The 17,577-nt window shown below is 44.2% G+C and overlaps 1 protein-coding gene across 1 annotated transcript in view; it reads right to left on the bottom strand.

The window, feature by feature from the left end:
- LOC136438350 (neuropilin and tolloid-like protein 2) overlaps positions 1–17,577 on the bottom strand; it is a 77,895-nt gene that overhangs the window by 3,467 nt on the left and 56,851 nt on the right. The window contains exons 5-9 of the mRNA XM_066433116.1: positions 2,125–2,315; positions 1,572–1,845; positions 1,343–1,369; positions 918–1,051; positions 76–313 (exon numbers count right to left, since the gene is read on the bottom strand). Of these exons, the coding sequence (XP_066289213.1) occupies positions 76–313; positions 918–1,051; positions 1,343–1,369; positions 1,572–1,845; positions 2,125–2,315 (864 nt within the window). The remainder of the gene's footprint in view (positions 1–75; positions 314–917; positions 1,052–1,342; positions 1,370–1,571; positions 1,846–2,124; positions 2,316–17,577) is intronic.

The raw sequence follows: 17,577 nt of genomic DNA, 5'->3' as shown, positions 1-17,577 counted from the left end.
GAAACCCCAGCCCAGTTTCCCAAGAGGCGAAGCTCCGCGTAGGAGAATGTGAGTTATACGCAACGGAGAACTTACGGTCTTCATATGCCGTAAACAGAGCCCTGAACGTTCCCGTGTAGAGCTGTTCCTCGTCATATCTCATCCAGTAGCGGATGAAGATGACGTTGCTGCGTGACTGGAGGTCCGGAGCCTGGTTACCGCAGTACCGCGCTGCCATCTCCTCCGCCACGCTGGTCCGGTCGTACACTTCCACGTAACTCCGGTCGCACTGGTTAAAGTGTCCCAGGTCCCATTCCGTGAAGCGGAGGTTCACCTGGAAGATGAAAACATGGTAGTCTTGTGGTTACATTTATTGACTTAGATTCTAAGAGTTCTGGGTTCGAATCCATGCAGGCTCAAATCTTGTGCCCTTGGGAAAGGCACTTAACACCTGTTTCCTCATTTGGCTCAGTGCCTAGCTGCGGGTAGGGACGACCTCTCGGATGAGATGTAAACCCGGAAGTCCCTTTTTTTCGAGACGACAGGAAGGATAGCGAGATGCCGGATACATCATAAATCCGAGGCAATTTTAACTATCATTCATTATGCTTTTTGTTAGAGCACGGCCACATTCATCGTATGATAGTTGTACAGTCGCAAACTATGGGAACCCTGTCTTGTCACTTAAAAGGGCTGCCTCACATCCTTTCGGTGGTTGGTTTTGTCACAGCCTGCTTGAAAACTCTGCGGCATCAAAATTGTACGACGGCCTACGACGAATATGATACGCGTACGTTACTGACGAACTAGCAGTAGCAATGGATACCATCTTCCTGTAGCTTTTCAAGTTTCCTGAGAAGTGTGGAAATTTTTCCTCTGTCATCATTCCTGTTGGCTTAACTTGATACATATGTCATATGTATGTATGTAATATGTACCTTGTATCCGTAAGGCACGGAGATGATCCAGGTACAGTCTAACCCATCCTGCGGTGTCGCTAATCTGTCAATCAGAGGCCGCAGGCTGCTGGAAGCTGCCGTGCCATTGATGCCACTCACGCGGAAGTTGCAATCTAAAACAAATAGGTAGGTGAAGCATGTTAATCACCATTCAGTACAGAAGGGGTGAAAAATTCCTGTTGTCATTTCGTTTCGAAATCTTAAACTTAGATATATGTTAATTTGCCACATTTCTCCAAAGGGCATGATGAGTAGTCTTTCTATTCTACAAGCAGAGGCTTCAATCGAGAGGGGTAGTTTTTCTAACGTTAGAAATCCCGGACAAAACTACCCCTCTCGATCGAAGCCTCTGCTTGGAGAATAGTCTTTCATTGTCCATCGTTGTTTAGCAGTAAAAGTCTTACCTGGCTCTTTCTTCCTGATCGTGCGATCTGAAAGGATGGAATAAAAAGGCAAGAGATTGAGTGACAGATCGTGTAATGATAATCAAAATCGTATTTGCATAATTGATTATCAAATAAATCAACAATTAAACGAGACGTACTAGACATTCTAAATACTTCACGGAGTCGTGAGATCTGCGAACTCTTGAAATTTTTATAACAGATAGATCGAAAGAGAATGCCATCCCACCTGGTTCCGCTCTGTATCTCATCTCAAACCCGGCTCCCTCAATCACCCAGTCCGAGTAGAACTTCACCCACAGATTCCGCCCCGTGGTTTTCACCGGCGCAGGCGCGTTGTCCCCACAGTACCGGCCAATGAGGTCGGAGAATCCGTACATGCCGTCTCGCAGCTCCACGTGGTCGTACTTACAGTTGTAGGAGCGCTCGATGTCGAACATGCCGTGGAAGTCCACCTGGATCACGTACCCTTCTGGTGCTGCCAAGGGAGCAAAGAACATGTACTAGCAACACACAGTTCAGGCTGCTGACTCACTGGAGCAACCGCGCTGCAGCGCCAACATGCGGTTATCATGCATGCTGCAACCATGGGCAACACCAGTAATGTAAATACGTCAATACGTCAGGCGTACTTATGCAATGCCGAGATGTGGCGATCTCCCTCCAAGCAATCATTGTGAAACAGCCGATTCAGTACCATGGACAGATGCCAGAACTTCATTGCAGCATTGAATGGTCTATATGTGTTACGTTTTTTCTTTGATGTTTGACTAGTGTGTTACGCTTAACCCATACACCATTAAACATAACCCACCGGTTAGGATGTATATGCACTCCGTGTCCAATGGATACTGTCTGGGGTAGGACGGTGATTGGATGGTGCCAGTCTTGGTTACGTAAATCTCCTCCATGCACTCTGGCGGCGGTTTGTAGGGCTTCCGTAATGACAGATGCTCTGGCGCGGTGTCGTCTCCTGCCAAGGCACATCATCAAGACAGAAGACAATCAGTATAGCAACTCTATCAACATCCTCCCACGCAGAGCCTCGCCAGCGGCCTATACAATATACCCCAGAGGTTCTGCTAAAGCGGACTGAGGTTTCCCCTTTTGTTGGCGTGGCCTTTAATTTCACAAACTGTCAGCCAATCAGAATATCGCCTAAATGTTTTATTGAGGTAAAGCCAATTCTCTGACCGGATACGCTGCAGTTCCTCTTATAGACTAAGTGCCGCGATAACTTTCTTTTCCACCCCCTCGGTCTCTCCTAGCCCTTCTCAAAGTAACACATTTGTAAAGGACGGAGGGCGATATCGACTTCCAGCATCCTTTGACCCATTGCTGACGTCACACGCGCATATAGTCAACGTGTCTAGAGTGATGGGGTTAGATAGCAAGAGGACTGAGAGATTCAGTCAAAAATTCCGCCCAAAAAGTGTTTATTTCTTCATAATAAGTTCTAAAACTGTTTTCAATAAAGTACGCCTATGCGTGGAATTCAGAATTTATTTCGCAACTGTCGAGAATTACTGCACCAGACTCGATCAATACCCTGTAAGCAGACCTTATCAGTAACGGCTGTAACTGTTATGTAACGGATGCTGGAAGTGTCCAAAGTAGGCGTCAGTCTTCCTAAGAGTCACATCGTACAAACACTAGATTTGGCAGAACGATTATTGAGTCCTGATAGTGTAACGTTACGACCGTGACGCGCCGCTTGGTGGTCTCCAAAGGAAAACTGTCCAATTAGCCGCACAGACACCACAAACACAACACGCCGATATCGACCCGGCCTCGTAAAACCCGCATCCATCATGCCTAGCGGCAAATTGGACCGGGTCTGAGCAGCCGACGTGCTGGTCTGACAGGGTAAACATCGACGGGTACTCGCCAGCACCTAGCTGGGTGGCGGTCAGGGAGTGGCGCCCCTGATCATTGAGGAGCCCAAAGCCACCAGCCAGCCACAAGCCACTTGTGCCACCTATGACAAGATAAAACCCTCACCACCGCGTGCCTGAGCCCTCAACCTGCTGACGTTTGGCACGTAGACAAAGAAGACATCTACCGTATCCAGTACTACAGCCCTATGAAACTCAATTCAACAACAGTTTGCAGACGTGTTCTCAAGATTGGGACCGGTTTGTACAACGTCACTCGGCAGAGGTGGTCAGGAATGTTTGCCTGAACTTAGGCTATATGAGACTGTGTATCGTTGTCATATAGGGTATTTAGATGCGATTTTCGAGGGACTACTTACTGCCAAAATATACACTTCTGCAGTACGAAGTCCGCCTTTGGGTACGACAAAAAGGGACAGGGCATGGCAAAAATTACCGGGTACGGCAAAAATTTCTCGCGGGTATATGGCAAGAATTTCCGGGCACGGCAGAAACAAATGGAGTTTTATGGAGGTGTACTACTGAAGGTATCAGAACTTCTTTTACTATTAATGCAGTGAAATGATGTAATTACGTCCAATTACAACTTACCACCGGATGCGTTTGGCTAAAATCACATGAAAGCACCTCATTGCGTCCGGCGGAGTTGTTAGCTAATCGGGTAAAACTGTTTGACTTCAATATTTGATGGCAACCCAAGCCCGACTGATTTATTGAGGCTCAACTACTTTGCTCCCATAACGCCAAACGACCCGGAAATTATCCTGCCTTAAAGCGGCGTGAAGCAATCAAATTCCTGTTGTGTTTCCGCGGCAATGGGCCCGGAAGGGTCAGTGTTCCTCACCGCTGAAACATTTGTCACAGAGTTAGAAGTAATATGAAGGCGGCTTGCGGACGAGAGGCTCGGGATAAGTGAAGTTGACAGACTGCACGATGCACCAGTCAGGGCAGTGGGGTTTGATACCCATGTCTGCAACTTAATGATGTTGGTCGATATGATTCATGCATCTTACCCAAACTGTGCGAAAGTTAAGGACATGATAAAGGCATTCATCATATGCAGAGCCTCGCTCGCGGCCTTCAGAAAATACATTAAGGAGGCTCTTGTAAAGGGGCTGAGGTTTCCACTTTTGTGGGCGTGGCAGCCGTCAGCCAATCAGATAATCAACTTTACCTGAAGAAAACATTTAGGACATTCTCTGACTGGCTGACACCTGGTTAGAAGCCACGCCCACAGCAGTGGAAACCTCTGTTCGGTTTTGCGGAGCCTCCCCAAAGTATATTGAATAGGCCGCGGGTGAGGCTCTGTGTAGGACATTGGCACACCACACACAAGCACAGTTGTCTATATCAGTCCTGCCATCTTGCTATTGATTGCTGGCGCGCCAGAATCTGGGGCGTCCGCTGGAGTATCGAGTATGGCGCGTAATTTATGGACCTTAGAACGTTTATCTAGGCTGATTGTTACTTAGGGAAGGGTTGCATTCGTTCAACTCACAGAGGAACACACCAGCAACTACGTCTGTTTGATCAAGGAGGTTTAAGATTGTATTTTAAACCCTCTTGGTTTGATCAGATTTAACCTTTCGCAACATGACGACCTTTTATACGATAAGTACATATACTCACGTTCCGTTTATCCATTTCCGGCATAATTTAGACAGCCCCAAGTTAAAGTGACTAAACCCCAAAGTCTCTCTGTTGATTTATTTTTTTCCAGGACGTTGATGTCGCCAATGGCCCCCAATTGCAAGTTACGCTGGCTTGGGCATTTCCCAAGCCATTTGCTTTTATCACTGGCACTGAAGCCCCACACGGTTAAACTTCACCCGTGCATACTTTGTAAGCACCTGGTCACAAACGTAGTTCGATCGTGGTACGATCGCGAAATAATGGGACTCTTGTGATAGTCGTAAAAAATTCAGATGTGTTGTGACGGAGTAGGCTTCCTTATATCTTTGTCGGTGGTTGGTTCTGTCACAGCCTGCTTGAAAATATTACGACATCAAAATCGTACGGCGACCTACGACGAATGTAGACGCGCCATTTATTTACTTATTCATCATGAATAAGAAGGCGTGTTGAACGTATCTTATATGGAAAAGCCTTGTAGTTGTATATTGAACTTGAAGATGTAGTGCTTGTGCATCTAACCGTGTAGTTGGACATTATATCTATTGCAGTTGGCGAAGCAGACATGTACCCATAAAACTGTGATGTACGCCAAGCCTATAGCGTTGAGCGAACATTTTTAAACTTTTTCAAATCCTTCATACGTAAGACTCTGCATTGTGTCCTTTTCATTTCCCGAGGAGTTAGACGCTAAGCCACGTCGCGGTAAGATTTGATTTGTAAGTGAAAATTTATCATACCTACCGCTTGCGATGATCAACGGTCCCATTGAAGACTCACAAACATCCAATCTACAGTACACGGTGGGTGCGTTCAATCATCCACCGTTTGTGTCTGTGGAATGGGCAGGATTGTATGTGTGCGCCAAGAACTAGGAAGAGGATTAGACGCGACGTATGACAGTTATAAACTCATGACACGCAAGATTCGGCACCTAATGACTGGGAACGGGTACGCTAAGTTTACCGCGCTTGTGACGAGTCATCACGCTCTCAAATCAAGTTCCAAGGATCATTCACGATGTATTGGCGTAAAACCACGTCAATCCTACCCTGTAGCTAAATGGTTTTTACACACAAGTACGGAATGTCGTTGGTACACCTTGTCTGCTCTGAAATCGCGCCATCCCACTGGTAAAAAACATCACGTGATGTTGACGCATGACGCGGGGCATCTGATACGTCTTTAAGAACACTATCGCAAGTTTCTCCATCGCGACGGGGATTAGACTCCGCATTTACCTCTCCTTATCGTCCCAAAGCAGCTTTATTTTGCAGCAGGCACTAAACCCCCCAGGAGGTACACCTACTTTACAGTAAGTAACTTAATAAGAGTCTACTACAGCCACGAGCTAAGTCTATTCGGGACATACACACTCTCTGATTTCACGGGGATGCCACAGCAGACGTTCGTAAGGCTGGAGTGAATATGTAAGAAAAATAAATTGCAAAATCCAGATTACCGTTTCAACAGACCTTTGCAGAAACTGTTCGTTAAGGATACAAGATGAATACGCTGAAGATTTGAATGGAATGGCTTTAATCATAAATAAGGTTCAACAGAACCATCGAAATGCTTCAGGCGGTTGCCTCAAAAGAAAGAAAGAGTAAGTAAGTACTCATCAATTTGCCCTGCAAAGCAATAAGGAGGTTCATGGTTCTAAGTACGCATGCAAAGCGAAATGCACAGTGGGTAATATGTCAAAGGTAAAGGCCCCTGAGGCACAAACATACACGTCCGACGTTGTTATATGAATACGGAAAGTAAGGCCGTGACAAGAACTGTTTACAAGTAAGGGGCCTTCACTTTTGAATTTTGCCCACTATGCATTTCACTGCGTACGTAGACTCTCTTTATAAGAATGGTTTTACCTGAAGAAGTAGAGGAAAGTATGTTAGAAACGAAGTATGGTAGAAAGACAACCCGATATAATCACTCAACAGGGCTAATGTTGATAGTTTATACGCTCGCAAAAGTAATATGAGTATTATTGGCTCTTGCTTTCTGAAACGTTTTACCATTCTTGGAATCACACTTTGTCTCCTTTTATCCTTCACTTCACCCCAATCAGCCATTCAGCCTACCGCTCAAGTTTCAACCAATCACAGGGCCCTGTTACGCCTGGCAGTTACACAACGGCAGACAGATTTCAAAATTCAAATTTCCACCAGGACGATAACAATAAGTGCAGGTTTGACATGTGCCCATACAATTTGAGCCCCTGTCGCAGTGACGCCGTTTTTATGACGTTTGGTTGTTTGGGGATGTCCTCCGGCCTCTATGTGTTGTCATCTCTATCCGGCAATGGCGCTCCCACATGGATTACCGTTATTGCAAGTCAATCTTACAGAGCCATACGATTTGCTTTCCAGCCTTTGTGGAATAGTCAACGGTTGCGGGGATGTCGTGCAGTCAATCAAAAGCACATGATTGGATGATGGATTAACGTTATTTCACGTTCACAAAAGCAGCAAGGTCATGGAATTTGCCTTTGAAAGTAATCGTAGACATGGACCAGATGGGAAACAAAATTACAATGTCAAGGAACTTTCTTTTTTTTCTCTTGTTCATTGTTCAGTAGTTGTCAAATCGTTAGTTCTGTGGCAGCTGTTTCAACTAATTCTGTGCAAATCAAGAATCCATTATGACTCGATTGACAATAGGAGTTTTTCTTGTCTAAAGAATATTGTGCACGAATGGCTGATAAAACCCTGATCATCATGGAATTAACCAAAATGTCAAAATTGCTCATCAATAGACATCATGAAACACTGAAGAGAGTGTATTTTTGCTACCTCCCGTCATTTTTGCTCTAAACTTGCCATGGTAACATGCAAAAGCCATGATCTACCTTATCTCAACTCTGTCAGTTTTGACAAGAAGAATAAAAACAACAAGAGACTGTGATTCAATTGGCTGAACATCGTTGTGAGCTCTACGTGGGTACTGCCAACGACCTGACAGTATTGTGTGGGTGTAGGCATGAGTCATCCTGGCTCAAAACTACAATACCATCGGACTCGAGCCAAACCATAGACTTCCAATTCTTCAAGTATCCTATTACACCACTTTCGCCTTACATGCTGCCACTCTGCAATAATCACACAACTACGACAAAACAGCAACTGATTATTACAATACCGTTCTTACGGAGGTAGAAACACACAGACCTGACGGAAGAAACATGTATTTTCCCCATAGTTAGACGAGTTTGATACATTAGGCACAGGACAGCAAAGTTATCCTGAACCTTGATGAGTGGCAAGCTGCTTCCTACAGGACGACTATCGCCCCACGCTGACGTATGTCGGGGGCTTATGTACTTTGATCGACCAGCGGCAGCAGCTAGGGGCAAGGCAAGGGGTTCACGGGCACAGCTAAATCACGGCGTTATTGATAGGTTTATGGCCCTTCTGTGCCTGTCCAACACAGAAGATGAACGGTTCATAATTTTGTGTGAAGCGCGCGAGCAATTCAGTCGTCACCTTCACCTTGTGGGGCACAGCTCTCATTTCTTCAACCGCGAACCTTCCATCATTTTTAACGAGGACCGGTAAGCCCTCACACACTTAACGCTTAAACCTGGCTATCGCATTTAAAGATACGTCATTTCATTTTTTTAAAGAAGTTGGGCGGAAGGGAGCAGAGGAATTTTCCGGCTAATAAAATTGTAGCGTCACCTGGAAATATGAAAGATATAACTCAACGATATTTCACGCCTATATAATCCTAATACTTATATTGTCAAATACAAGGTAACGGCCTGTCACATGCCCCGTTACGTGTGTTCTCTATACATAGGCGGTATGCACACAGGACCAGATGGCATTTTCCGCATGACGTTCACTTCATTCGATCTCCGTGTTATTAAGAGAGACAGGTAAATCACCAGACATTGTCATCTAATATGTGTTAAACTCGTAACGGCGTGTCAAAATGTGACGGCAACTTCTACCAGGGCCAGACAGCAACTGAATTGTCAATTTGGCTGGTATCACGGGCGTCGTTGTATCACCGTACAAATGTTTTCTATATGGAGAAATTGTGGGTCTAATGACAAATCGAATATTTGGAATCCTTCCCTGTAGACTGCATTATGGCCCGGATGAGGACAGGGAGCGCCGGTTGTGTATATTTGTTCCAGAGTCGACACCATTTAAACTAGGTTTTAGCCACAACTGCTGACAAGGGTCCAGTAAAAGCAACAGAGCTGGTTTGTTACAAAAACTAAAAAACTTAAATGCATCAGGACACTGGTATTTTCAACATACGGTTGTAATTATACAGACATGCAAACACATTATACAAAGCTGCAATCACAAGTGTATTGATGAACTGAGCAGAGAAGTACAATGTTGACTACACATTCTTACATCAACTGATCAAAGCCTTAATCTGTTAACAGAATGTGAAATACAGAAAGTCTGTTTTGAATTTCATCACCCAGATGTCGAAACTTGTATGTCCCTTGCCACCCCAATAAAGGCTAGGGTCGGCAGGTTTTTGCTTGGGTCGGTCAGGCAACCGGAAACACAGCATTTTCATCAACGGGAGGAACACAGTCTTAATCTCCTGGATATTCTTGCCAGGAAACGCCTCTCCTGAGTCTGGAGAGTTGACGCATAGAGGCAAACGACCTCACCTCGTAACACCGCAGATTAACGTTAATGGAATTACTGATCTGGGCCGTCGCTGTCACACAGCAATCATCTGTACATGCCGAACTGGTGGACCGTTCTTTGTAATTCACTGTGAACAAGTAGAGTTTGGAGACCGCATACCTTCACTAATATGGTCTATGTCATGTACATTTATAAATAGAACTGTAGTTATGTACCAGCCATTCTTTTACCGTTTTTGCGCTATTAAGTTATCATATGTTTAATAGCTTGCTTTTCTAACGTTATATGAACGAAAGAACTACACTTACGTTATATCTTCTTGCTAGAATTAGGCAAAGGTCATTCCAACGGTTGTACACCGTGTACTTAACAAATAAAAGGGAGCGTGTCCCTGTTTCTGGGGCATATTCCCCCAGGAACCATTAGAAAGCAAATCCCCGAAATTAGCCATAGCACCAGTTCCACCACTCAACTTAAATGCTTCAAGACATTACTGTCGCTGCTTGGGACTTTGTTCAGTATAGAATATAATAGAATAGAATAGAATAGAAGAGGATAGAATAGAATAGAAAATAATAGAAGAGGATAGAATAGAAGAGGATAGAATAGAATAGAAGAGACTAGAATAGAATAGAATAGAATAGAATAAAATAGAAGAGAAGAGAATGGAATAGAATAGAAGAGAATGAAATGAAATGAATGAAATAAAACAAGATAAGATAAGATGAAATGAAATAAGATAAAATAAAATAAGATGAAATAAGATAAGATTAAAATGGAATGAAATGAAATATAATTAATCAGCAACTTCTCGACTTATGATGTCATTATGATGTCATAAACACGCCAACAAAACAATCAACGAAGTAACGCCAGTAGAAAACATGACCCCCTTTTGGCGGAGGCAATAATCATCGCCAGAAAAGTTCGTGTCTAAGAGGAGTGGGAAAGGCAGGCCAGAATAAAAACGACCTCTCCTGTGATCCATGAAGCTAGCAGCTGGTAATGTACACGAACTATTGACTTGCGCTGCGGCTGTCGGGTCATCTGACGTGCGGGATAGGTTGTGAGGTGATCCGTACTAACCCGCGGTACGGACGGTGCAGGGCGGTTCTGTCGGACTGGATCGATCTCAGACCAACACAGAATATGGTCATTAAGCTCAATGTACCCGTGAAAGTCGAATGGTGGTTGTTGAGATTTGGGGGTCCGCTCAGAATGTACTTGTGGGATGGTTTCACATATTGGTTCAGACCCTTATAATATAATGCCTAGGGGCACACAGGGCAGGAAGTTTGCTTCCTTTTTCAGTAGCAAGGTATTTTTCGCAGGATTGAACCGGGGTCTCTCAGTTACCAAATAATTGGAATCAGGGCTCAACTGTGAGGCTGCTACCAGTTCACCTTACAGGGACATCCACGTTTGACATTGGTGCCTAAACTCGAATGCCTGATGAATAGCACTTTTACTACTATCGAAGAATCTGTGTTTTAAGCATAACACATCATCAAAATTTCAGTGTGTATGAAACCTTGCAAACTAAAAACATTGCTTCAATTGATGCATGTGATGTTTAGGATTAGGACGAACATTGAATGAATGAATGAATGAATGAACTTTATTGCTCAACAATCGTACATGATACAATGAATGGCATTAAATCAACAATACTATTTGACAGTAGTGATCGCTTTGAACTTAGGGCGGTAAATAAACATGGCTGAGGACTTTTTAGGGTCTTATTTAAGTACAAGTTTCGTTTAAGTATAGACTTTTTGTCACAAAATGCATTCTTGCAACATGATAATGAATTTGTCACGATGGCGTCATGAATATTATGAGGCTACGCCCATTTTAAGAAAATTGGATTTCTAGACTAAAGCTTCTGTGGACATCAATGGATTCCATTCACTATTTTTCAGAATCGAACATAATACTAGTGAAGTGGCTCAACCTGTGCCTCCTATCAAGTCTTCACATAACCCTTATTTTCAGGTGTTCAGTCTGCTTCCAGAAACAGCGCACAAGTAAAATAAAAGATCGTTAAGCAACTATAAACCTACACTTACCCCAAGGCAACGCAACATCTTATCTGTTCCTGGAGAGAAAATGAAAAGGTGGAAACTTTTAATCAAGCCCTACGGCAAGACATCAACTACTGAGCATATTTGGTCTGTTTACCGCAGCGTGTGACGGGAATGGATGACAAAACTTAACCCAATCATTTGTCACTGGAGTTAGCCGGTCAATGAAGGTCAGGATCCAAGGCCAGATGATAGTAATCGTTCCTGCTATAGAAATTATTCATTCCATTTTGGTCAATTTGTACTGATTTAGGCAAGCAGGCGCAAGATCGAGAGGTCCCGGGTTCGATTCCTGGCGTTCCTGGCTAGATGTTGTGTCCTTTTAAGAAAGGCACTTTACACGACTTTCCTCACTCCACCCAGATGGTAAAAATGGGTACCTGACCTCGGTTGGGGAGGTTAAAGACGGTGGAAGGAGAGATATGGGCTCTGCCTTCCAATATCGTGCCATAGACACAGTGGATAACAACCCAACGCCCTTACGGCCTCAAATTGGCTATGGTACTTTTGTACTGTTTTTATTCAAAGAGAAGTCTGACAGAGACCACCATAAGTAAGCCACAGTCTAGTGGTTCGAAAAAGCTGACGGGCTGCCCACACCTCACGTTTTGAGGCTAAAGGTCGTTAAGTGTCGTTAAGTACACGTTCGTCATACACCAAGCCGTCAAACTAAGTGTACTACGCATGGCCTACCAACACCGTCAAGACGTTAGGAAAACACCCTTAGTTGGGATATCTGCCGATCCTGGTGTCACCACAACAAATACCCCTTTCCAACAACCTAATCCAAGCAATCCGTAGACTACGCGAAAGGTGCAAAAGAAATTACCTTGAGAGGAATGTACATGAAGGTACTCCCAGGTAGACTGTGTGGGTCAATAGAGAGAACGCAAGATGGCAATGTATTAAAGAACATAGGGACTTCGAATGTGACGTAGACCAGGCGTAGTCAGTGAACTGTTACACACATAACACCTTTTCCACGTTTGATCTTCTTCTACAATCAGCTGCCTACCCTCAGCACAACCGTGAAGAAGTGACATGATCATGGGCTGTGTGAAGCAGGCACTCTTTCTTCCGTCTCGGTCTCGACCAGGGTTATCTTCTTCTGCATTTTTCACGCACGTCGAAATACATGTATATACATGTGTAAATACAGGTTTACACGAAAAAATGTACAACTGCGAAAACAGGGACACATACATGTAGACAGCCCAAAACAATCCCTCCCAGTAAATTAGTATCATCTTCCATTTACTGTCTGTCATGTCTCAAAGTCTCATTAATAGCTAGTTCTACCTAGACTGAACTGTACGCCCGACCACTCCGGCAAGTCTTATATTTTTCCTCACTTCATGACAATCTACCGACAGTGTATTCAAATAACTACGGACACGCACCAACCTAGCAGACACACAGAAAACATACATGGAGTCGATGATGAAAGGAATTATATCTTATGTCTACGTTATTCAGATAAAACAAGAGTTGGGTAGCCGTGATTGTTTCATGTAACGGGCCCGTTATGTACGTTTCAGCCGAACAGATGAATAAATAAATGAATAAAACAAGAGATCGAAGATCTCATACCTCCGTGAAATATTTAGAGTCGTCGTAAATTTCTGGCTATGACACAACCAAGTTCATTTCACACATTAGATGCTTCACCCTCACATGCCATCCTCGGGTTCATCAACAGTAACTTTCGTTTCCTGCATGCCTGCGGGACAAAATCTGGACCCGGGCCAACTACGGACACACACCAACAAAAGCAAACAAACAAACAAACAGACAGACCGAAAACAATACCTCCGATTTCATGAAGGTAAAAGACGTGCTATGCTGCAACATGCATCATTGGGGCAGCATATTTATCCCGTTGGAAATTAAAGATTTGTCCTTGGCCTTGGCTAGACTCCAGACGTTACAGTTTGATTTGATTTGATTGGCATGACAACCAACAATCATCCGATACAGGACAAATCTAATCACGCACAGAACGTCCCCATTTTCAATAATTTCCTTTGAGTGAGCATGAATTTGTCAACTACCAATTTTGCCCCGCGCCCATCACTTATACCTGCTTTATCGGACTAATATTCCCGGCTGATTACTAACGGCAAGTGCAAGTTGAAGGGCTTTAAACTGATGATCTGAGATTTCCTCCTTTCCCAAAATCCGTCTTATCATATTATTCCACAATCAATTACAGGCAATCAGATATCACACCACCCGCACCCATCCTTCCTACGTGTCAGGGATTATGAAATAGCAGACTCGGTGATTCATCAACAGTTTTACTCAGTCTACGAACAACTTGAAGCAAGCAAATTAGGAAGGCACGGATATCGGCAGGGGGTGAGGAGGCTCAGAGCAGAGCCGCGGCTCCAAATTGAGGTGCGGAGTGATGCCATCCGTTCAGATTCCTGTCACGATCTATCTTGTCTTTCAGCGCTGTGTTCATCACGTCTCGTACTTGATATTAATCTATCATCAATGTGAGCTCTCCGCGGAGATTCTCCCCTGAAGCCCTCCCCGTGTTATCCTTGTATTCCCCCGCCCTCCTCCTACGTACCGGTGTGATTAAGTTATCGTCCGAAACCGAAGTGAAAGAGCAAGGGGTCGACCGGCGCTGTCACTTTCGGAATGAAGTTAGGTCCAAGACAGATGGAGGTCGTTTCCTTCTAGGCCTATCCCAAGGCCACAAATGGAGAAAGGACGATCATAAACATCCCAGGCTCGTTCGTTCAGGGAGGAGTTGCTAACCCTTTCTCTTTAACTTGCTCGATGCACCTCCTCGAACACGGGAACCCGATTTTACATCCCTTCCAAAAGACGGATGCAGCCCAACCAAGATGCCCTTCCTAGGATTGAACCGGGGTGTCCCAGTTACCAACTAATTGGAACCAGTAGCTCAGCTGTGAGGCTGCTACCAGTTGTTGAGCTATATGGACTTTCCCAAACATCTCAAGTATTTAGAATTTCAGGTACTTGACTGGCGCCAAGGAGGTAGTATCGGACGGGACCACTGCCATATCGCACGATCGTCTGTTGGCATCAGATAAAGGAAACGACTTAAATTTCTGGACTGGAGCCCAAAACCACAGTCGCACATCGTCGGAAAATGAAGCATGATTCCAACCGCACGCTTTTCACTACCAGAATGTACAGTATGATAAACATGTAGAGTCGTTTCAGGTTATTCGAACAGACTCAAAGGAAATGGGAAATGAAATAGATGACCGTACTTCGGGGCACAAAAGTCTGCCGAGTCGGCCATAATGGAATCATTGGTCAGAACGTTCAGTTCTAACGACACGATGGGAGCTGCAACTCATTTCCCCCGGGAAGCTGGATATAGACAGTTCTTAGAAAAGCGAGGACACTGGTTTCTAGAGACCGATATATACAGAAAGAAGTAGACATCTAACGATGGCGGCTAAAAGCAAATCGCAGAGTTCATATGGCTTCTAATACCACCATACAAAGTATACGCATAAGAAAAACATTCATGGTCAAGCTGGAGTTATCTTTGAAAAAGAAGTAACCAATTTCATGCAGCCATGAAAAATGTAAGCTATTGCTTGGCTTTGTGGTCTTTTAAAGTCCAGTTATTTTCTATGTTAAGGGCAGTAATGTGGGTCCCTTTGATAAGTACAAAGGTTCGGAATGGATGTATAAACCATCCGCCTTGTGCCAGACGTGTACCGCAGTGATAGAAGACCTGCTGCTGAGATCACTCAAACGTTCCTATATTAAAACATGTACTTCGGTATTCGTCATACTGAGTCCGTTCAACCCAATCATACGAGTATGTACAGCCCATTTCTCTTCCTGGTACAGACAGACACATGTACAGTATCAGGTAGAAGACATGGCCACGTAGATTAGATTGTAGATCTCCAAATATTTTACCCTAAGAAATAATTCACATCGAAGTGCAGATTGAATAGAAACAAACCCTTAACTACAGCGCTATATTAAATTATACGGGCCTGTGGCTGAACATCAATGTGACAAGCACTGAATTGGTATTCCTAATGACCTGACACTAGTGTGTGGATGTGGCCATGAGTCATCCTGGCTCTCAACTACATCACCGTCAGACCCGAGCCATACGTCCAACCCTACAAGTATCCTTTTACACCACTTTCACCTCACAAGCTGCATCTCTGCAATATTCACATCACCGTGGACGTATACCAATACAAATAGCAAACGAACACACCAACTGATTGCAATACCTCCGTTTTCCTGGAGGTAATGAGTGGGTGACTAATATATGATGGCGTGTAAACTTCCTGACAGAGTGTTCTTCTAAGTGCATCGGAAAGCTAGACGGAGATGCGCACATACTGCATGTCCGGTCAACACGACGTTAACTGTACGCCCACAGACAGTCCGGCCAACTGCTCGTAAACAGTACGCCCTCGGAGAGAGGTGACGACACAGGACTAACGCCCGGATTACCGGGCAAAATGAAACCAGAGGAATCCATGATGGCCGGCTGTAATTTGGGGGCACTCGCGAGAATCACCGCTGGCCCCACTATAACTCAACTCTCCTCCACCGAGCTCGAGGGCTTGATAAAACCTCATTTCAGTGCATCGCGATGGAATGTTGGCGTGGACGCTAATGAAGCGCTACTATATCTCGTGCACTGCCCATGCCCAATGTCGCCTATTTGTGTACTATCTAAAAAATATGTTGTCATGAAAACTATAAAGAATTGCTTAAGTATGATCCCTAGTCATATCTGTCTTAAAGTACGTTCGTGTCCAGGAATAGAGGAGAAAGACTCAATTAGCAAGTGGACGACTATGGGTCACCCTAGCACAATCAACGTAGACCTCAGAGAGGTAGAGCTAATGTTTCTTCCCATGGTTTAAACATTTGGCTCTGTCCGCGCGTCTTTAACAAGCTAATCAAGAAAATGGTGTTTTGAACGAATCTGACGTCGATGGGTAATGCTACGCTACCCAAACCATTCAGAGGAAAATGTTCTGTCATAGTATGTTTCGTGATCTATATGGCAATCGTGTACAGCATTTGGGACTACTTTTACCAATGCTTTAACTTACTTGTCTCCCTCTTGTCTCTTTTCAGTTCCTTTAAGAAGTAAGATTCCATCATAGTATAACCTGGCTTTCCTTCAGATGACAAAAGTGAGGTAGCTGTCACTTTCCTGTATATCAGAGATTCGTTCAGAGTTGCTTGGAGTAGGAGTCTAAGTTACTGAAGTTACAGGTGATATGTACATGCCACATCACCATCTCTTCCCGTGACAACTTCAGCGACTTCTGACCCCAATCTCGGGATGAAGCAAGTCTCTGCACCGCTGCAGTCACCTCCGGGGATTCACTGTCTCCTGTAATTCGGTAGCCAGTTCCAGGAACACATCGATTTTTTTCCTGAATAGCTAGAAAGGGTACAAGTCCGAAAATGGTGACCTCAACATTTCAAATTTATCGAATGGTAGAACAGCTGGGGGAACTTCTGATTGGCGCTTATTTTTTGTAACTCTGTCTAATGGGCTAAAGCTTCAAACTATGGAAGCCAGAACTTCGGTTACACTAAACACAAAAGACTGCTTATCAAGTTTTGAACTGCCATCAGAAGAATCACGAGACGCAACATTCCGTGCAATGAAAGATATTGAATCATGGCGAAGACTGAATATTCATCTACAACGCCTTGACATGTCCTACTTACAACAAAGACAGAATGGTAGAATAATAACTTAAGGGTACCGACATATGTAATTGTACAGTAGGCACCTTATTGTGTCTTCGATCGCTATTTCATAACCTAGAATCTAACGTTACGTGTAGATCGGGAGAAGATTTTTTTCTTTCCGCTCGAACAGCGTTTGCAACAGTTGTTCCGGTAATATAGAATCCTCAAGCGATCGAGAGTTTCCATTTAATCATCCCTGACCTTCTCCGGGGGAAGGCTAGAAAGCTTAGTTTTTGGCCTGAAGTAAACAATATTAAGCTATAGAA

This window comes from Branchiostoma lanceolatum, chromosome 7, assembly GCF_035083965.1.
Source record: "Branchiostoma lanceolatum isolate klBraLanc5 chromosome 7, klBraLanc5.hap2, whole genome shotgun sequence".
Taxonomy (NCBI): Eukaryota; Metazoa; Chordata; class Leptocardii; order Amphioxiformes; family Branchiostomatidae; genus Branchiostoma; species Branchiostoma lanceolatum.
The sequence above is the reverse complement of the archived record's forward strand: the minus strand, read 5'-3'. Positions and strand labels throughout refer to the sequence as shown.